General features: G+C 49.8%; 2 protein-coding genes across 8 annotated transcripts in view; one reads left to right on the top strand and one right to left on the bottom strand.

The window, feature by feature from the left end:
• Nucleotides 1–5,427, top strand: part of CAMKK2 (calcium/calmodulin dependent protein kinase kinase 2) — a 37,629-nt gene extending 32,202 nt beyond the window's left edge. For 4 of the 5 annotated variants that reach the window (XM_019486875.2, XM_014594775.3, XM_019486876.2 and 1 more), the window contains exon 16: nt 2,241–5,427. In XM_019486875.2, coding sequence (XP_019342420.1) covers nt 2,241–2,316 — 76 coding nt within the window. In that variant the 3' untranslated portion in view covers nt 2,317–5,427. The remainder of the gene's footprint in view (nt 1–2,240) is intronic. The other variant, XM_006272838.4, reaches the window with a different exon arrangement.
• Nucleotides 5,428–6,933: 1,506 nt separating this feature from the next.
• P2RX4 (purinergic receptor P2X 4) lies at nt 6,934–18,172 on the bottom strand. 3 transcript variants are annotated; one of them, XR_002090032.2, is made up of 14 exons: nt 17,979–18,172; nt 16,333–16,480; nt 15,115–15,186; nt 13,581–13,653; nt 12,823–12,919; nt 11,982–12,062; nt 11,703–11,844; nt 10,925–11,061; nt 9,010–9,103; nt 8,855–8,920; nt 8,662–8,757; nt 8,276–8,347; nt 7,984–8,145; nt 6,934–7,901 (listed from the first exon to the last, which is right to left on the bottom strand). XR_002090032.2 is itself a non-coding variant. In XM_006272825.4 (13 exons), the coding sequence occupies exons 1-12, from the start codon at nt 18,128–18,130 to the stop codon at nt 8,309–8,311; spliced, it is 1,197 nt and encodes a 398-aa protein (XP_006272887.1). In that variant the 5' UTR covers nt 18,131–18,172; the 3' UTR covers nt 6,934–7,901; nt 8,276–8,308. The 3 variants fall into 3 exon arrangements, 2 of the variants coding, with proteins under 2 accessions (XP_006272887.1, XP_014450263.1); XM_006272825.4 differs by lacking the exon at nt 7,984–8,145; XM_014594777.3 differs by lacking the exons at nt 7,984–8,145; nt 8,276–8,347 and having other exon boundaries at nt 17,979–18,170.
• Between the last annotated feature and the right edge of the window lie 2,402 nt (nt 18,173–20,574).

Raw genomic sequence — 20,574 nt, 5'->3', positions numbered from 1 at the left:
TTATAGTTATGAGCTGAAGGAGCTCGTTCCTGGGGTGTAACAGGGTAGTCACTGGGGGGAGAATCTGGGGTGGTCTGTTCACCAGCACAGGGCCTGAACACACTCCTCCATTGCACTTGTTCCATCCAGTGAAGCCCAGAAGCTCTGGAAAATTGCACTGTAATGGGATGGTCCTGCCAAGCACTAATGGAGCTTTCTCAGAGTGGATCACGCATTATTAGAAATTGGAGAGGTGGGGAGGGTGAATAACAAAAGGTCTTCTGGCTGCCTGCCTTGACTGATGGCCATGCATGAAGTCCTCTTCTGTAAGAGGGAACGCCCTTATATGCATCTCCCAGCTAAAAAGAAGCACGGTCAGTTCCAGTAATGGGGGACACGCACTGAATAATGCCAGTAAACTCCATGGGCAGATGGGAGGTGTGTGCAGCTTTCTGTATCCGTGGCAGTTACAAAGGATTGTTACTCTCTAGAACTAAAGTTTTACTTTGGGGAACTGCTAGTGAGAGCAGCTTCATGCTAAACCCATGCTAATAAATTAAAACTAACATTGGCCTCTGCTACTCCCTCCTCTTCCTTGCTTGAAGCAGATTTTTTCCTGTTGGACTTATTCCATTTATAACAGGACCCCAAATGGCTTCTTTCGTAGTCCAGGAGTGGAACCCAGTCTCACTGAAGTCAAAACGTGTACCATGCTTGTGACTTCAGTGTGCTGCATTTGTAACTGGGGTGGGGACAGAGGTGAGACCTTTCTGTTGGGATAAACCAGTCCAGTGAAGTAGTAACACACACCAACGTGGAGAGAGATGATTTACTGCAAACCTCGCATGCTGGCTGATTCATTGTGGGTCACTTCCAAGTTGCGATACAAAGGCCGTGTCCTTGGAGTCTCCTGTTGCCATTGTCTGGCAATGGGAGGATTGTCATTGCTTTAATCCCCCAGAGCAGCCTAGGTGTTGGGTTGGTTTCTCTATAAACCTCAGCCCCAAGTCTTGCAGGATCCAGTCTTCAATTGGGAAGTCTCCAACAGTTGCCTGATGAAAATGCTGCTGCTGGTCAGGGCACCAATATGACACTGGCTTTCCCCATTCCCTCTTCTCCCTCTGTCAGTATGGAAAGAGGTGTGTTGGTGTGATGCGACTCCCCTGCCCCAAGGTCTGGTACATGTTTGATTACAGGAAGCTCAGCTGAATGACGTATTTGAGCCAGATACTTTCTGTAGCTCTTTTCTCTCCTGGGCACATCTGGAATGTGAGTAAGTAAACCTCTGAGGATCCACAGGACAGCAGACTCGCACCAGCCCCTCTGCTGCAGTTTGTTCCACAGGGACCATTGACACCTGCCCAGAGGGACTGATCGTGGCCTGTGCCCCAGCTGTAGAAGTCCCAGAGAGCACTGTTTGGAGACATAAAGTGGCAATTAAGTTGTGTTGGCCTTGTGCTGGGCTTCTGCGCAGGGGCAAATTTTCCCCTGTGTGTGAGTCCTCCTGACTTCAGTTGGAGTCTGTGTACGAAAAATGTCTTGATCAGGCCCCTATTGTATACTATTAATAGGAGAGAGTCTTATCTGCATATTTTCTCAGCCTTTGTCTCCTATCCTCAATTGCAACTGGCAATCTGACACCCAACACTTGCTCATGTTCGTGATGTCTTTTTATTGGTGCCTTTTTTGTCATTCTGTAACAGAGTCTTTATTGTTCACGTGTTTTTGTTAGCAAGCTTCTTTCCCACCCATCACTGATAAGACTGGTAGCAATTGCCAGATGCAGCAGATAAAATAGACCCCACAGACCCTGGTTAAAACAGTCACATGAAGTGTCAGCTGGCTAAACCATGCGAGTAAAGAGGCAATCTGTGTTCTGTCTTGGCATATATTTGACATGGAATTTGAGTTTTATGTGGTCCAGAAACTTTTCCATGCCCTTTTTCCCAGCTTACCTGCAGCCCTTTTGCATGAGGCTGCTTCTGCGTACGATATGATCTAATCTGATTTCTGCATCTTACAGGTGTTTTGGGTTACTCTTATAGCAGTTTGGAATTAGAATCTTACCTAGCTGTCTTTTACTTATTTGGAGGATTTGGCCCTAAAGGAACACACCAAGGTGGTGTGATGTTGTGCAGTGTGGTATAACTCCTGTTCTAGTTTAGAAATGGTTCCCAATGCACTGAGAACATACTGGGTATTTTTATAGTATAAGTTGTTTAATTTTTAGGGAGACTGAAATGCTTTGTGTTCATTCAAAGCAGGAAGCAAGGCAGTGAAGATCATCTGAAGTGCAATGATTTGCCAAACGTGGGAGAGGAAGAAGTTCTTTCATGAAAAACAGCCTCGTGGTTACGATGAGCAACTTTGTCCATGGCACCTGAGACTGGGAGACGTAACCACGCCTAAGCCAAATGAAGCATGACATAGCAGCGGCCCAGTATAATGCTGAGTGTCAACTTTACATAGCAGCATGTGAGAAATCAGACTACAGCACATGTCATAAACATTGAACATCTGAGTGTTAAAAAAGTCACCTCAATGAAGCGCGGTGGATTTCTTGTGTGAAATGTGTTGGCTGACATCAGAAAGGTGAGCTGATGTGAAGGACAGTGAAAGGGTTCACAAACGGCAAACCGGTGCAGTTGTAACAGCTTTGAAGTGGTGTGAATGCCAGCTATTCAGAGACTAATCCCCATGTTGCATGGGTATGTTACACCCCTAGATACAAGGTGGGCATGTGTAAGTGTGAAGCTTTTGCAAAGTGGCAGACACAGAAGTGAATTTAGAATTATGCACTTGGACTGTTCACGACGTACCAGAAATGTTGTTGCATCTGTTTCTTGATTCCTCTGAATTGAAACATTTTTAACTGCATGGAAACGAAGCAAAAAACCACCTCCTCAGCTGCTTTAACAAAGCCTGCCTCTGTGAGTAAAGTTTTATCAGTTTAACTAAGAGCATCTTCAGGAAGTTGGTAAACTAATGCTAAATACAGTACTTGAAGACACTGCTTTCCTTTCAGGTCTTGCTGTTGGCATGACTAGCTGAACGCATGTTGGGCAGAGTGTTCGGAAGGTAAATGCATCTAAGGGCTTACAGTCTGGATGGCACTTTCCTACTGCAGCAGGCACCTGAGTGAAAGTTTGTTGCTGCAGTAGCTGAGCTCTCTCTGAATGGCAAAAGAAGCACTAACACAAGTAGATTTCTGAATCTTTTACTTGATCTAGAATATATAGTGTAACATAATTCAGGGTAAAATCCTTCACTTCCATGTACATTACATGGTTTAATACAAGTTAAAATATAATACAATTTATGCTATTTTTAAAGTATCTGACTAGATGTAATGCTCCTTTAGGATTTCAGCTCTTACTGAAGTACTTAGATTAGCAGGTATCTTACAAAGCAGCATTTTTTCCCTCCAAATTTCTTATTCTGAGGGCCGTGCTGCGTTTTCCTGCTGGCTAATAGCCAATAGTTTCAACTTTGCTCCAGTTGTTTTGCAATTATTTTGTGGTGTTGGTAAAATCTAAGTAGCAAGCAGTGGTATAGAGCAAACTTCCCGAGCGGGAATCCTCTGTGATGGAGTAAGGCAGGAGAGCTACGGTAACACCAGAGTGGAGAAGAAGCAGGTTTGAGAGTCTGTATCTGACTGAAAGAAGGATCAAGGCAGGTAGGATGGTCTTGTGGATACACGACAGCAGTGGGAGTGCAGAGAGCTTCTGTGTCTTCTCAGCCCTGCCACTGGCTTGTGGAGTGACTGTGTGTAAGTCGCCTCGGTTGCAAGGCAGATGTGGAACAGAGAGGATTCCTTGGGAAGGGCTTGTGAGGCTGAATTCCTTGTGCTCTGATGGAAGGGGTTGTGTCTGATTAGCAATATCCCTCCACCAACCTACAGCAAGGCACAATCAGCCAGAGCCATTACGACATGGATGGTTGCTTTCCTGCCCGCCTCTGAAATATCAGTTCTTGGGTGCTTCACGAGGCAGAATGCTGGAGTGGTTGGCCCCTCTCCATGGTAGAGCAGATCTCATTGCCCTGGAATGACACAGCTGTGCTTTTTTAGGAAAGGTCCCAAGTTATATAGTTAGATACAGTCCTGTCCCAGTTCACTGAGGCACCTCTACTCTCATCCTCACAAAACTGATGATGTGAAATACAGAAGAGCCACAGCTTCCATGAACGGTCAGGTTTTGGGAGCAGAATCATTTGAGGTCGAGCAGTGGAAAGGAGACCGGGCTCATCCTGTAACTTTATCAAAGGCCACGACCTGCCATTACTCCACTGCTTTGCTTTTTAATACCAAGGAGAATTAGACAATTGCAGGCTACAAACCTCCTTCCTCCCCCCAAAATTTCCTTTTTCCCTTCATGGGAATACTCACAGATCTGGAGCCACTGACCAGGTCTGGCTGCTCCTAGATGGGTGTTTTCCAAAAATGTGTCTTACTATCTAAAGTTCTCTGTAACTGTTCTTGTTGATGTTGTGCACAGAAGTACATTCTTGTTAAAGATCCATGAGCAGTGAATATATTCAGTGCCAAATCTCTGCACTTGCATAACTGTTAGGCACTTGCCTCTTTGCTGTTAAAGCTTGATGACAAAGCAGGGGCAATGGCATAAGAGCGCAGTGTGGGTAGTGATGCAGCAGTAAACGTGTGCTCAAGGACAGTAGTGAGGCTCCTGAGGTTCGGTGCAGCGCAGCAACTTGTGGACAAGGTGCCCTTTGCTTCCTCAACCAACCCCCCAAAAGAGTTTTCTGCAGGAGCCAGTTCCTTGCGTGAACCTCTGCTGAGCACGCTCTCCTGTTTTAACCTCGGCTTTCCTTTTTGGTCAGGTGTATTGACAATACAAGACTGAAGTGTCTGAAGTGTGAGGACGATGTGTTCGCTAAATGCATGGCCTGTTAGAGTGACTATATACAAACCTGTTCAGCTCTGTGCTTGCTGTCCTTTGCCAGTGAAGCAATCTCTCTCTCTCTCTTTTTTCCTGTAGTGCAGTAAGCCTTTCTCCTGTTCCTTTTGAAATAGCTGGTTTCCCGCACCCCCTTCTTCAAATAAGCTTCCCACTGACGTAAGTTGTCCCTGAGCGCAAGGCCAGATGGCTCTGAAATTGCAAAGGGACAGCTTGGCCTTTTGGCTTTGCTAGTTTATTCCCCCGCTGGTGCCCTGTTATCTACTAGATAATCAGTCTTGTGGGTTTTCAAAGTTCCCTGCATTGTCACTGACTTTTATACTGTTTTGTTTAATGCCCAAGGCTTGTGTTTTATTCCCACCCCCTTTTTACTATGCATTTTACTTTATCAGGTGTATCAAGTTTAAATACTGTGTATTTATCACTTTAAATTATATTAACTAACTAAAAAAGAAAAAAAAACTCTAGGTGGTATTCCACGACTGTTTAAGCTTCTCTGTACAAGTGGAAATAAATGGCTTGCAAAAGTAAACCCAGGGGTAGCTGGTTTATCACAAGCTCTTATTCTGCAGGAGCAAGAGAGGAAGGGACCACAGGAACTGTGCAATGCTGACCAGATCTTTATCATTCTGCTGAAGGAGATGTACAGTCACCAGAGCTGGGGTCAGGAAGAGACCAATATGCTCTTGTCTGTAGGGCCAGCAGTGGTAGGGAGCATCAAAGAAGACCAGCTGCCAGGCTTCGGAGGCATTTGAGCCGATGGGTATGGATGGAGGACCCTGAATATGGACCAGCTCAGAGTTTATTGTACAACTGAGCTAGATGCCTTGTTAGATCAGAACATGACTGGTCCCTATGACACTTGTTTCAAGCCTGCAGTACCAGGAGGATCTTTCAGGAAGCTCTTTCTACTGCCACAGTGTTTGGCCTTTCTCCATTCTGGCAGGCGGTGGCACCAGAGGCACAAACACCAGGTTCTGGGTAGCGGGCGATAGCCTGGCACTGTGAAAACCCGAGGGCTGTAGAGCAGTGTTCAGTGAGGAAGTGCAGCCCTTGAGACTGCCAATCAGCATTTGCACCTGTGTCTGCTAGCAGAGGTGTTCTGGGGCACTTTGGGCTCAGTACTTATAGATGTTAGGGTCGGAAGGGACCTCAATAGATCATCGAGTCCGACCCCCAAATCTCTGCACTGTGCCAGGAAGGGAATGAAGAACAAAAGCAGGATGTAATTCATGGCACAGACAATGCTAGTCTATCTCAGCTTGGTGGAGGTACGAAGCCTGTCCTAGAAGGATCAGGGATCCCCTTGACCACAGGCTGGTTGAGCTGACCGTGCAGGTCAACCTGGAACGCAGCAGATGCTCACAGCAGAGGCAGGAAGAGCCTGGAGTGGTTTGGCTTTGAACCAATTCCAGCTGCCTGGAACACAGTAGGGCTGCAAAAGGATGTCATCTGCACGTACTAGGTCCAGCCTGTTGCCCCTGAAAGCTCCCCATGAGCCTGCACCAACCCATTAACTCTAGGCTCAGGGGCACTACTGGATTTGAGGGGAAAAAAAAAAAAAAAAAGAGACATATTGCCTTTCACATACCCACAGTGCCAGCAGTCACCCTCAGGCCAGCTCACAGGGTGAGGCCTTGGCATGTGGAAAGCCTGTGGCTTGGGCTGCTCCACTTCCCCATTCTCAAAATTTCCTTTCCCTTAAAAAAAAAAAAAAAAAAAAAGGAAGAGTTGTCAGCTTCTGGCAGAGACAGGGCTCGAGTGCAGCACAAGGCTTCGAGACAGGCAGTGCCGACTCCGCCTCGGGCACTAACCTCTCCCAACAGCCAGGGACCTGTTTCCAGCTGCAGGATATAAAGCCACTGACAAGGACAGTTGGAACCATCTTCCCCATCCACCCTAGCAGGAGGAGGAGGAGGAGGAGGAGGAGGAGGAGGAGGAGTGTGACTCCAACAGCGTTACCATCTGCTAGCAGCAGCACTGTAGAGAGCCTCAGCCACCGACAGGAATCCTACCAAGAAAAAATGGAGTGAAAGAGGAAGTCTGAAATGGCTTTATTCACTGTTCAGAGGACTAAACTTACAGTGGAGAACAAAACCCAAGGCACTTGCTGAATGTATGTCCATTGTGTGCTCTTGAAGGAGAGGCACATTACCACCTTCCAGCATGGCTCAGAGCAGTTCTCACACAGCAATTCACAGCTTCAGATGCGTTTCCTTTATTGCAAAAACTGAATTTGAATAAATGGACCAGAAAGAGTGGTCAGCCACTCAACACAGTGCAGGGCGTCAGCTTCTGGGGCTGCCGCAGGTCCGACAGGGTGGCAGCGGGCCGGGGAGGATTAGCTGACTGACTTGCCCTCACCCAAAAGGAAGACAAGTGTGGGACAGGAAGATGTGGCTCAGTGCTCTCCCAAAGTGAAGAACAATGCTGTATGGAGCTCACGCAATCCAAGGGATGTCTCTTCTGTGAGTAAGGCATTTTTCTGTACCCCTTCTTTCACTCACAGGTAGCCTTACAGGAAGGCAACCAGCATTTCCACCAGGTCACAGCCTAGGAGTTGCCCCCCGTGCAGCGTAGCTTCCTCCTCCCAGGCCACCCAGTGCTGCTATGCCCTGCCCTTCAGAGTGCTCTGGGTTGAGATGAAAAGGGAAGAGGAGATGAGCTGGCAACTGGGGCATGGATATAGCCAGTAGTATACTTAAATACTAGGAATGCACCAGGCTTCCATGGGGGGCAAAAAAAGGCAAATCCTATAGCTTGATCTTTGCTTCTGATACCATGAACAAAACTCCAAAACACTAGCAACCCCAAGTTTCCCTTTGGCTTCTGCTGTGCTGCATCCGTGTAGCAAGAAAGTCTCTTGTCCCAAGGAGAGAACCTGCAGCATCTCTTCATTGTCCACATGTGAAGTGGGGCACTAATTGCAGCGGTGCTTCACATATGGCGGTTGATGCTGCAGTTCCAAGGATGTCACGGCTGCGTCCCATAGGTGGAGTTGCCTCCCTTGAAGGGCAGAAGTTCAAACATTAGATGCTACTCACAGTGAAGTCCAGAAGCTAGTGCAGAGCGAATACAGCAAACCCACCTCCTCTCTGGAGCCCAGGACTGGAAGCTTATGCCATGTACTTGGTCAGGCCAGACAGGAGATACTGTCTTACCAGAGAGCTGCCCCACTGCTTTTGTTGCAAGAGTTCAGCTCAAATCCTTGGCCTTTCCCACCACATCTTACAGTTACAGGGCAGGATGTCTGCAGGGGGACAACAGGGCAGATAGCGAGGCAAGGGCCAGAGTCCTAGGAACCTTGTTAGAGAGTCAAGTGCCATGTCTACATCCCAGGGTAGTCTGATAGCAGCAGCCAAATCTGAGACCTCTCTGACCTGTCTGTCCCCAGCAGGAAGTGCCGATGGCTTTCAGTCATTCAAGCTCTGTTCTCCTCCAGTGCAAAGCAGCTGAGGCAAGGAGACAAGAGAAGTGCCAGGTACAGCAGGGGCAGGGTGTCATTTCTTGTACATTTGCACTGCCCCCACATCAGGAGCAAGATCACACCTCTTGGCACATGCCTCGTTTGTTCCTATCTGTTCCTTCCTCTGCAGAATGTGCTTGCCACAAACCACTATGCAAAACCTCATGTGTACAATCTGCGCTGTGCTAACTTGAGGCCTTGAGCTTCAGCTAGTCACCTCCACAGTCTTGGAGGAAGGCAAGTTTGGCCACAAAAAAAAGTGCACCCTCTACCATGTGCCAAGGGAGCCAGGCTGCTTACCAGTTCATAGTCCTCCACATATTTGTACTTCTTCTCTCTGTAGAAGTGTCTTCTCTTCATAAAATACAGGACAATGATGTCACACAGGACTGTTGCCTACAGAAGATCAAAAAGAGACAGCTGAAGGCCCTGTACTTCCAAGTGAACAGATACCAAGACAGATGCCAGTCTGTAGGCAGACGCTAGAACTTACCACTCCCAGCAGTGCCAAACCAGAGCCAATGTTAATCATTGTAGGGATGATGTCAAATTTTCCTGCCTGAGAGAGAAAGTTACAAGTGAGAATGCTTTTGCTGGACCTGTCGCAGTGCTCCGAAGCCCTGGGATTTCAAATGGAGAGAGAGGTACCTTTCCAAACACTATGACATCAAAGCGGATGCCATACGCCTTGATGAGGGTCCGTGCCTCGAGGCCGCTTGTGTCCCTGTAGTACTTTGCAAATCTGCAGAGCAAATTGGTTCAAAAGCTTAGTGTGGAGGTTGCCATCTAGAGCCCCACAATATCCAAGCCTATTGCCAGCCCAGCATACCCCAACCCACATTGAAAATTGGTTTCTCACTGAGAAGACCAAGAAACAGATGAGTTTCATTTAGCTATGTGCTTACAGACAGCGTGGTCAGAGATTATGCACAACATGCAGGCTACACCAAGGGCCCTACAGAAGTTGTCTAGCCACTAGCAGAGTTGAGCCAGTTTCTAAAGCACATGAAAGGGGAGGTGGGAAAAACCCAGAAGTCCCTGTTAGTCCTTCCTGCCTGGCCTAATTTCACCAGCAAAAAGACCTTTATTACTGTCCTGAACCAGTTTGTCCTGCAGAGCAGGTCAGATCCCTGGTTTTGCTCCCCCCAATGGAAATTTAGTGATAAGGTCAGTGAGATTTTAGCCAAGGTTTCTAGCAAAGCTCTGCCAGGCTAAGCAGTCCGCTGGGAGTGTAGAGGAGTCTGCAGGTGTGCGACTTGCCACCAGAGGGAGCAGCCAGGGATGCAATGAACACGGCTGCGGTAGTCGCTCCAGAAGCAGCATTTGGTTGGCACACAGAGGGCATCCCCGTCCTTTGTTCAGTTCAGCACAACATGCATGCACGTACTTTATAGGGAAGCAGAGGCGATGAGAACAGACTTACTGTGTCCCACGATCTGCAGGGTCAAGAGGAAAATCGCAGAAAGGATGGACGAGAAGAGAAGAGGAGAGAGCGCTGTTGGGCTGCGTGGTTCTTCCGTAACAAGCACGCACGTTTAAGGGTCATGGATCACTTGGTACTTGCTAAGTTTACCAGGCGGTTGCACCAGAGTTACACCAGCCTGTTTGATCAGAGCAGGCTGGTCCAGTACATTTTTACAAGGCCTGATTATGGTCTACACCTGCTTCTTAGCTTCTGCTGAAGAAATTTTGCCTGCTAGCTTGCCATAGCAGAGCAGCCTCCCCCAACATACAGCCAAGCACTCTGCAGGCATCTTGTTCAAACCTAAAAGATTTTCCTCCCTCCTGATGGTGCCCTAGTCCTTGGCCACTAGCGTGACACCGCCCGAGAGCCGTATGAGATTCAAGCTCTCCAAAACACCCTCCACACAAGCAGAACAGTTTTGCTCTCTTATGGAGAAAGCCCCAAGCAATGCAGAGGCAATGTTGCTACAGCACCAACACACCCCAGAAGCGAAACTAGCTCAGCCAGCACAGACACACAGTCTACCATAGATCTGGCTGGACAACTCCACGCACAGCTGAAGGACTCTGTTCATCTGGTCAGCTATTTCTCCTTCCACCCCCGTGCACGCTAGAAGAATTCCCCCTTCTCCCAAATTCTCTCACCCCATTTGCATGGGTCTGGGAACTCCAGCTCCTGCCAAAGCAGCCTGGGCTGATGCCCCAGACATGTAGGCTGCACTATTAGACAGGATTCGGTATTACACTGAGCAGGCTCATCTATGGAGGTCAATACACCAGTTTATACCAACTGTTCTGCTGCAGGGAAAAAAAGAGGAATATTCCCAGTAGCTAGACCAGCGAGTCTCAGGCAGGGTGTCACCGTGGGAGAGAGAATCTGCTCTTCCTTCCTACCCCCTCTGCAAGCAGGTGAGCACTGTAATAAATTAGCTGCTGCAATGGAGCACCGCTCGAGGCACCCTGTAGAACCGCTGTGAATCAAGGCTAAAGTTGAGAGTCACTGAACTAGACCCTACCGGCCAGGCACTATCTGGGCCAGGTCAGCACCATGGAACTGGGAGCCCAGAATGAGCTACAATGATGTCCTGGCCTCCGTTACCTGAAGTTGTAGCCTGGGGAGACGGTGTATTTGGAATTCTTGTCGTCAAGGCGACGGAAGCTGTATCTCGGCACGCAGAGAGAAGCCGCTTTGTCAAGGTCGCAGTTCCACTTGATCTGCAGCCCCATAATGCCACCCTGCAGAGCCCAGAGAGAGGAGCTCAGACAGGACTCCTTAAAGCTCTAGCCAGGCAGCCAAAGGGCCTTCCGGATGCTGGCCAGGCCACTGGTTTGCAAACCGGATTCCTGCCCTCCGTGTGAGCACATCACCATTCACCTCTGCCTCGCTGCAGCTTCCCCACCGAAGATGCCAACTTCAGTGCCAGTGAGGAGCTTTTATCTCGCCCCTGACCTGGCCGTCTCTGCCTACAGAGTGGCAAAGCATCAGCTCATCCCAATTGATCAGCAACCCAGGACCCACTGCAAGAACCAACCTAAACCGTGCTGCTCTTTCCCAGGCTACACGAGACATAGGAGCTTTGCCCCCGTCACACGAACCCTTGCCCTGGGCAGTAAGAGCCATAGTGCCGCGGGCTGGGCTTCACTCCTGCCACTGCATGGCACCTTCCTGCACCAGCTCCCCCATGAGAAGCAAGCAGGATACAGAAGCAGCATGGTTAGGTATTTGCCAAGTCAAGTTTACACCTCCCCAGAGCCAGTACACCTGTAGCAGCAGCTGCATTGCATGTTCTGTGGCTGCCTGCATGCAGCAAGCAAGTTCAAGTGCCTGCCTCCCCGTGTCAAGTAGGGTCTCATCAAGCGAGGGGCCCAACACCCACCTCCACAGCCATCTCCTGGAAGTTCTGTCCTGCAGCCTCCATTATCTTTTGGATCCGGAATATCGGGCAGAAGGGATCCGTTTGAGCGTCATAGATACAGCCCTTCAGGTATGTGGAATTGATACTAGGGAGAATATTTCGCCTGGAGGAGCAAAGGAAGACAGCACTGGGTTAGAGGTGTCTGCATGTCATCTTTCCTGTCCCAGTCCTGCCCCACGGCTCACGGGCAGCAGAGAATTAGCCCAGTCTGTCTAGTTAATACCCTCATGCACTACTTACTTGGCAAAGTTGAACTTGGGATACCAGATGTTGTTCTTCACTAAAATGGTGAAGTTCTCAGCATCCTTTAGAAAAGCTGGCCTATGAAACAACGGAGAGGCTGAGTACAGTGGCTTCCACTTCTATACAGCATCTTGATATCATCTCAAAGTGCTTTACAAAGACAGTCATGCAAAATCCTTATATGGAAAGGAAGTTGCATGCTTCTTAGCGACACAGACAGCTCTTATGACAACGCATAATGGTATAAACCTACACAGAGCAGAGCTCCAAAGCAGCAACATTAGGAAGCAGGCATCAGGAGCCGGACTCACTCCCAGTTAACTTTGGTAAGTGGTAGAACAGCTGCATCTAGCCCTCTGTTGTGGCAGGGTAGGGCACACTGCTAGGAAGTGTGCGCTAGACCATGTCCAGCCCAGATCTGGAGAGTGGTCAGCATGCAGCTGTGGACCACTGGGCTGGGAGTAAGCTTCAGCCTCTGCTTCCCACATTACCACTAACGTGGATGCAGCCCCTGTTGCCATCCTGTAGATTATACCTTCCCCACAGCCACGCACATGGCACTGAAGGAAAACAGTGTTTACTTGAGAGCTCTCTAGAGGAGGCAGGAAATGTTTCCTTCCCCACCCTTCCTTCACCACCTCCCTTTTGGTTCCTGTTTACAAAGTCAGCACCACCAGTACAGTCAAGACCCTCTTTCTTGAGCCCTTCCAGTTGGTCCATGCGTCAATAGTCAGCATCTCATGGAGACCTTCCCTCCTCCTTGTGACTGTCCACATCACCAACTCTCCCCTCAGGGCAGGGACACCAATCCTGTGGCAGTCAAACACACAGCAGTCACCTGGGTACATTCGTATCATCCTCCACAGGACACCATGCGTAGATCTCGCAGGTTTTGATGGAGCCGTTGTACTTAATGCAGTTCCCAGTCTGGACTCCTGGAAGGACACGAGAAAGAAGATACTCACTGTGTATCCAAAGCAAACTGGCAAGACCTGTGCATCCTTCTGCAAGACTCTTGCAGGGATGAGCAGCCCAGCCTAGGGGTAGAGCAGAGGGCAGCAAGAGTCCCCCTCCGATGTTAGGGAAGGCGGCACAGTGGGGCCAGCATTAGTCCTCCCCTACAAAACCTACAGGAAGACAAGCAGTGGCTTCTTCAGTGCCCATGAAGGGTGGAGTGACTCAACAGCAGTGCCACCCATCTCTGCATTTCACAGCATCTCTAGCTAGTGCTCGGTTCCTCTTTGCTTTAGGGCGTGAGGACACTCAGGCACATGCATGCTTCCAGTGGACCCTGCTGGCCAACAGATGCTTCTGTCAAGCACATCAAACATCGTGGGCCACTTGAATGACTTTGTTTCCTGCAAGGTAACTAGCTTTGCAGGTACATCTCTCTACTTCATGTTGTTAATGCCTTGGCAAAGTAGATACAGCAGAGTTTAACCTTTTGGGCTCCCTTTGAAAGAGCACAGGTGTTTTTCTTAAAGGGTGCACTTTGCAGAGTAAGAGCGGCGGTAACTTGATGAAACCGTGTTCCTATCCTACTAGAAACCCACACGACCCACACCGAAGAAAAGGGAAGTGCAGGTCATTTCCTACCGTTGCTATGAGTGCCTACATATCCTGCATGGCAGTCCTCTTCAGACTTGCACACAGTTTTGTTATCTGGAAGCTAGAGAGGAAGAGCTGTTACTATAAAGCCACGCAGTTCTGCTTGCTCTCTATGCATGTAGCCACAAGTTACCCCACCCAGTTATTAGACTCTTCCAGGATAAATAGGCTGGAAGGAACCTCAGGTTGTCATCTAGTCCAGCCCCTGCTCAAAGCAGGATCATCCCCATCTAAACCATCCCAGACAAGAGCCTGGACATGCTTGGATGTAGGCCAGACAATAAGAGAGGTTCAAGAAGCTCTTTAACTAATCTATTCCACTGTGGACTGATGTACCCTCCTTATTATCACAGCACTTTCTGTTCCCCATTTTGCACATGTATCCTTGATGATTCTGTCCCGTGTGCTTTGCACATGTCCTTACTGGATTTCATCCAATCTATTTCAGACCATTTGTTCCAATTTATCAAGATACATTCTGCATCCTCAATTCTATCCTCCAAAATCATTGCCACCCTGCGAGACCCCTAACCCTATTCCTAGAGTAAGAGGCAGCATAAGAAATAGGAAAGTGGGTACTGTGCATGTAAAGTCGGCTTGCTTGGAGGCTGGGATGTGTAAAGCAACACCTGAGGACATATAAGCCCAGCTCCAGGGCAGAGCCGTCGGTCAGGCTGTGGCAGTACAGTGGAGAGGAGCTCCCTAGAGAGCGGCAGAGGCTATGCTACAAAACAGCAAGCAGGCCCAGCAGGGCTGTAGCTGGGAAAGCCTGCTGGGATTGGAGTAGAGGCCTGTGGGACCAGGGGTTCTGGGGAAAGGCCCCAGCTGAAGTGGATTGTGTTTGGGTTTGCGCTGCTTCTAACAAGGGTGACACTCAGGTGTAGGAGTCCTGCCACAGGCAGGAGGCAGCTAGAGAGGGGAGATGGAAAGCACTGGGGGAGTGCATTGTCCGTTTGTGGGTTGGTTTGGGCTGGAGAGCCCTGCAGAGCAGAGGAGAGGGCACCGAGCCCTGCAACACCCGGAGAGGCTGGTACAAAGTGATAAGCCCAAGGGGGGGATTGAGTGGACAAGACTGAGAATGGTTTGAGAGAGGTCCAGCAACACTGTCACTCTGCAGGGGTGGCCCAGTAATGTGACTAATGAATGGGACACCCAGGATTGGTACCTGACTGAGCTGAGAGCCTGTTCTCGTGTATCTGGTAACAGCAAGATGTGGCAGGTGGGAACTGTCAGGAGGACAAACAGGTAAAAGCCAACTGCCAGGAGGTGACAGACCCTTCCCGGGCATGGCTGGCCCTGCTACACACCCCGCCTGGGTGGACATCATCTGCCAGTTTATTAGCATAGACTCAATTCCATCCTTCAAGTCAATGAAGAGCCTGAACTGTACTAGACCCAGGACAGGCCTCGGGGAAATTTGTTCAAAGTCTCTTCCCAGGTAGACCCCGACGACCGCCCTTTGACAAGAGTTACGCACCGCACCAAAACCGTTAGCGATGAGGCCGACCGAGATTGTACCTACCTCGGGACAGGAACCTTGCGTTTGATTCAGTGTCATGATCATGTTTGTCATGATGAAGACGGTGTTCTCTTCCTGCACATACAAGGCAAGCAGTGAGATGCAAGACAGAGGGGAACAGCACTCTAGAAAACAAGCAGAGAGCTCCACTTTGGGCAGAAGGGATGCACCACTTCTGAAGCAGGCTCTTTCCCTTCCTCCAAGCCCATGGGATATCAGTCCTTCTGGCCCGTTTCAGTACAGGACTGCATGCATAGCAGGAAAGTGGAGACCTTGGACCAGACCAACACCTGTGGCGAGGCTCCTGGAGAAACCCCCAGAGAAGTTAAAATAATTGGTCATCTGTGACTAGATCAGAGGCTAGTGCTATCCGAGCAGCGTTTTCAGGACACTTGCAAGCAGGGCAGGCAGTCTTGCCCAGTTTTACTAGCTGGCCCGCACAGGTTTCTACCAGCAGCTCCAGTGGGGCTCAGCAGACAAGAGGCTCCATCTCTGTGCATTGGTTTACAGTTCACAGACTCTTTCCAGCCTGGTGCTTTTCTACCCACCAGGCCCAGGTGGGTCCCACCTGCCTTTCTCTTTGGCCTTGTGAACAAAGGCCTCAGGTTCTTTCCTGTTCAAGCACTAATAAGCCTTAACTACTCAGTTTACAAGTGGCTCTGGCATTTGCTCCCCACTGCGATTGGATGCCTGTCCAAATCAAAGGCCTGCAGCCTGCATGTGCCCATGAGGGCTGGGAGGCGAAACTGCTTGCTAAGTTAACAGCAGGTCTCCTCCGTCACATGCATGCTCAGTCAATCAATAACTACTCCCAGCAGTTCCTGTTTGGCTCCCGATCAGGTCCTGTGTGGAGGACAGTTAAAACAGTACAGCCTGACAGAGCAGTTCAACTTCTGTCTGTTTGCTTAAGAAAAAGCAGGAGGAGGAGGAGGAGGATGTGGATCATTACAGCAATTCCTTCCAGGCATCTGCTGTACTTCCTTACTCAACCCCTTATAAAACAGCAGCTTTATGCTCAAGACCAGAAGTGTTGAGCCTCCACAATCCTCCACTACCTGTGGAAGGTGCAGGTATTCAGCATCACTTGAAGCAAGGCAAAGCCAGGCAATGAGCCTGGTAGTTTGTGCAGGCGATGTGCCTGCAGCAGGGAGTCTCAGGTATAGCGGGACACTTCTCTGCAAATGCAGGTGCTAATACAGCCCTCCGCAGAAGGGCACGTACCTGAGGTGGAATAACATAGTCAGCCACATCCCAGACCCGGGGTCCCAGAGTTGATGTGTTGGTCACAGTTACTCCTTTCACTTTGATCGTAACAGAGCTGACTACGGAGTCGATCTCCTGGTAGCCCTTTTCCCAAATGAAGACCCAGCTGCAGGTAAAAGGGGGAAAATAAGTCATCAGGACTTCTGCATTCAGAGGCCTCTAAGAAACCAGCACCATGAAATTATTGGTTTAGTTTAAGGGACAAGCCTAGTTCCAAATGTTGCTGCTGAAAAGTGGAATCCTGAAAGCAAGTGAAGAGCTCACGTTTTCTTTTTTTAAATCTTATTTTAAGCCACTCTTGCTGAGCTCGTGGCATCAGCAATATAGTTACTAAACAGCAGAAAAGTGGATTCAAGTTACAGGAACTGCCTGTTCCGAGAGATGACCCGTGCCGCCCCTGGAGGGATACCCCGCACTATCTTGTACTGTGCAAGGCCCAAGTTTGATCGCCCACCCCAAGCATGCCCAGTTCTCAGCCTTTCTGCATGTCTTAGTGCTGCCTGGAACTGCAGCCCTCCATTTCCCTGCAAATGGAGAGAAGATTAAATATATTTGTGGGGGAGGCAAAAAACGAAACAGTGAAGTACTGCCAGCTGCAGTCTGTACTGGGGATTTCCTTCAAATGCCAATGCTTCAGGATCCTGAAATACTTGTGGGGCTAAGGCATTTCTCTAGAAATCCACTCCCCCCAGTTGGGAGCCACCGGCTTAGGCAAAGTGCCGCACTTCAAGAAGTCCAGTTAACGTTTCCCCCCACCTCGAGGGTGCACAGGCCTCCCTCCCGTCAGCCTACTCGCTGGAGGAAGTGCCCGCTGGTGGGTCCTGTTAGCAGCTGTAGTCTCTTTTGCAAGTGCCCAGCGAAGGTTTTATCAGTTCATCTGAGCTCAAGTGAGCAACTGGCTCATTTAAAGAAGCAACATGGGAGAGTCAGAAAAAGAGAAGCCCCCAGAAGAACCGTTTTCTCTTCTCAAACCACCAAGCAAGAACCACGTGCGAGAGGCCGAGCTCTACTAGGGGCAGGCAATTATTTTGGGCAGAGGGCCGCTTACTGAGTTTTGGCAAGCCATCGAGGACTGCACAGACAGGCAGCCCAGGGCAGAGTAATATTCATTTTCTAAATCTTTTAGGGGCCCTGCGGGCCAAATACAACGGCCTGGCGGGCTGCATTTTGCCCACCCGCGTTGTTCCTGGGTTGCTCCGTTAGCTCAGCATAGGAGCGACAAGCAACACCTGCACACAAGCAACAGCTGGCGTGGAAGAAAAGGAGTTTTCCTGACAGCGCCCAGATCCTGATCTTGTGTACGTCCGCCAGCACTTCCACTTCCAGCCACACACACACATGCAGCTCCATCCATGCCAGTAAGATTTTACTTTTGTTTTTTTAAAAAGAGCCTTTCCTCGTTGCTCAGGAAAGCTAGCTCACCATGTTTTCAACACCAACACAGAAAAAGTTAAGCTGGCATGTTTGAAACACGGAGGGCTGGCAACTAGGCACCTGCACACCGGTGGTCCTGGTGCAAATAAGCCCGTTTTGGCCCCGGGGGGGCCGAGCGCCCTGCGAAGCTGGCAGCGGAGGAGCAGGGCGGGGAGAGGCAGCGCGCTCACCCGACCACGTAGGCGAGGATGCCGAGCTGCACCAGCCGGTTCATGAGCCCCACTTTGCGGCTGCGGATCATGACGATGCGCGGGGTGTCGTACTCGAAGAGCAGGCTGTAGCAGCAGTCCCGGCAGGACGCCATGGCTGCGCTGCCTTGCATTGCATTGCCTGGCCTTGCCCCGGGACGGCCTTATGTGCCCGGGAGGAGCCGCCTCCGCCCCCGCCCGGCGCCGCCTCGCCCCGGCCCGGCCCGGCCCGGCCCGGGTGCAGGAGCGCAGCGCAGCCGGGAGCGGTGCGGAGCAGCCCCTGCCCCTGGGGCTTCTTGCAAACACGCCTGCTTGTCTCTTCCACCGCTCCCACGGGCTTGAAGGATAGATTTATGCATTATTATTATTATTATTATTCTGTCTGTGGGACAGCTGAGGAAGGAGAGGGTAGAGGTGACACGGTGGGGTCAAAGGTTTCCAACGTGAAAAGCAGCTCTCCGGAGGGGGACACCGGGTAACCCTCGAAGGCATCCGAGGTGCCCGCTGGCGCTCTGCCTGGAAGCGTGCACGGACAAGGGAGAGGACAGCATCCTTCCTGGTCAAGTATGGGGCCAGGAGGTCCCGGGACTTGGTGGGGCGACCAGAAACAAAAAGGTGGGGGTGAAATTCAACCAGACCCCCGGGAGCAGATTCTGGAGGTGGATGTGGAGGGGCTGCAGCCTCGCGCGCCCACGTCTCCCTCTGCCTGCAGAAGGGGCAGGAGACTGGGGTGTCCGTGAAGCTCGCCACATACACGCCCGTGGTGACGGCTCCATGGAGGAGCCAGCTGAGGTCCCCAGTGGCTCGTGGGAGGAGGGTGGAGTACAGAAATCGGACCCGAGGAGCTGTGGACGCAGCCTAGTAGGGCAGGCGTTCTTCGTGGCTGATGTGCGGGTGGAGGAGAGCGCGGGGCAGGGCTGTTCGGATGGGGCTGATGCTGCCTGAGGCAGGGGTTGGACTAGATGTGATCTCTGTAGCTCCCTGCCAGCTCCGTGAGGGTTGCCAGGGACCTCAGGAGGGCATCTAGTCTAGTCCAACCTCCTACTCAAAGCTGGACCAGCCCCAACTAGATCATCACCTACCCTGGAGGTTTTCAAGAGGAGACTAGATGGTCACCTCGCTGGGGTCACCTAACCCCAGTTGTCTTCCTGCCTAAAGCAAGGGGGCTAGACCCAATGATCTGCGAGGTCCCTTCCAGCCCCTTGCAATCTATGAATTTATGAATCCCAGCCTGGGCTTTGTCGAGCCAGGACTTAAAAACCTCCAAGGATGGAGACGCCACCATCTCAACCCATCCCAGTGCTTCACCACCCTCCTAGTGAGAAAGTTTTTCCTAATATCTGACCTCAACTTCCCTTGCTGCAGCTTGAGCCCATTGCTCCTTCTGTCGTCTGATTGATTCTGTGATTAAAAATAATAACAGGTGGCTGAGAAACAACCAACCCAACTGCAGGCCTGGGTCTGTGCAATGTCTTGCTTCATCATCATGGGCAAGCGAGGCTTGACTTGGGTGGGGGATAACTTTTTCTGCTAATTTTTTACCTGTGAAGTCCCCTGAACATCCATCCCAGGGCTGGGTGGAGATCACAGATGTGAACTGGGATTTTCTCTGCCCTTAACCAGGAGGGAAGAATAGGCATTATTAACCTCAGGTGCTCAGCAGCTGTGAGCCACGACTCAAAACTTCATGAGACTGTTTAAAAATAATACAGGTAGGAGGTCCTTTTAATGGACCCCTTCTCTTCTAAGCCTTTAGGTCGCACTTGCTTCGTGTTTCCAAGCATTTCACAGCATCTGTGAGAACTAGAAGCAAGTTTCCTTCTTAAACACGAAAGCTGCGATTCTGATGCATTCCCTCATTCCCGCAGCTGAGGGCTTAAAACAAGTGTCATTTAAGGCAAGACTCACAAAACAAACCCATGTGGTAGCAGCACTGCAAAGAGACTCTGGCAACAAATTTACATCTGTCTGAACCAAAATGACTCCCCTCTCAATTAAAGGAGGTTTCACCTATGTGATGGTTTGGCCACCACCAGGCCTTCGTTCTCCAGCCAGCCAGGGAACCTGTAATAAAAAACATGGTAGGCAAGACCTAAATTTCTAATGATGATTTAATCGAATTAAATCATGTTTAAATAATGTAATGTTGCTTTTTAAGTATTTTATACTCGCCTTAGGAGTGCCCAAAGATCCCAATCAGATAAAGACTTCCATTGTGTGAGGCACAGGTCCCATATAAAAATGAGTAGGGAAGAGGAAAGTCTTTATAAAACAAACCCTTTCTGGCTACCTTAAGGCATCAGTGATAAGCAAAAAAGGGCACAAACCTGATTCTTTTTTTTCTCTTTGCAAGTTATGTTTGCGAGCCAGGCAGGCTGCCAGCTGCTTTTCCCATGGATTGCTTACAGCAGACGGCTGATTTCCCAGAAGTCCACGTGGCAGGAAGCAGAGACGGGTTTTAGTGTAAGTATATATATATATATATATATATATATATATATATATATTTTAGTTACTTGTATCCTGATGTGGCCACTAGTCACCCAAAGACTCAGACATTGGTGAGATGTGTATTATC

This window comes from Alligator mississippiensis, chromosome 10 (assembly GCF_030867095.1).
Source record: "Alligator mississippiensis isolate rAllMis1 chromosome 10, rAllMis1, whole genome shotgun sequence".
Classification (NCBI taxonomy): domain Eukaryota; kingdom Metazoa; phylum Chordata; order Crocodylia; family Alligatoridae; genus Alligator; species Alligator mississippiensis.
This window is presented reverse-complemented; position numbering and strand designations above follow the sequence as displayed.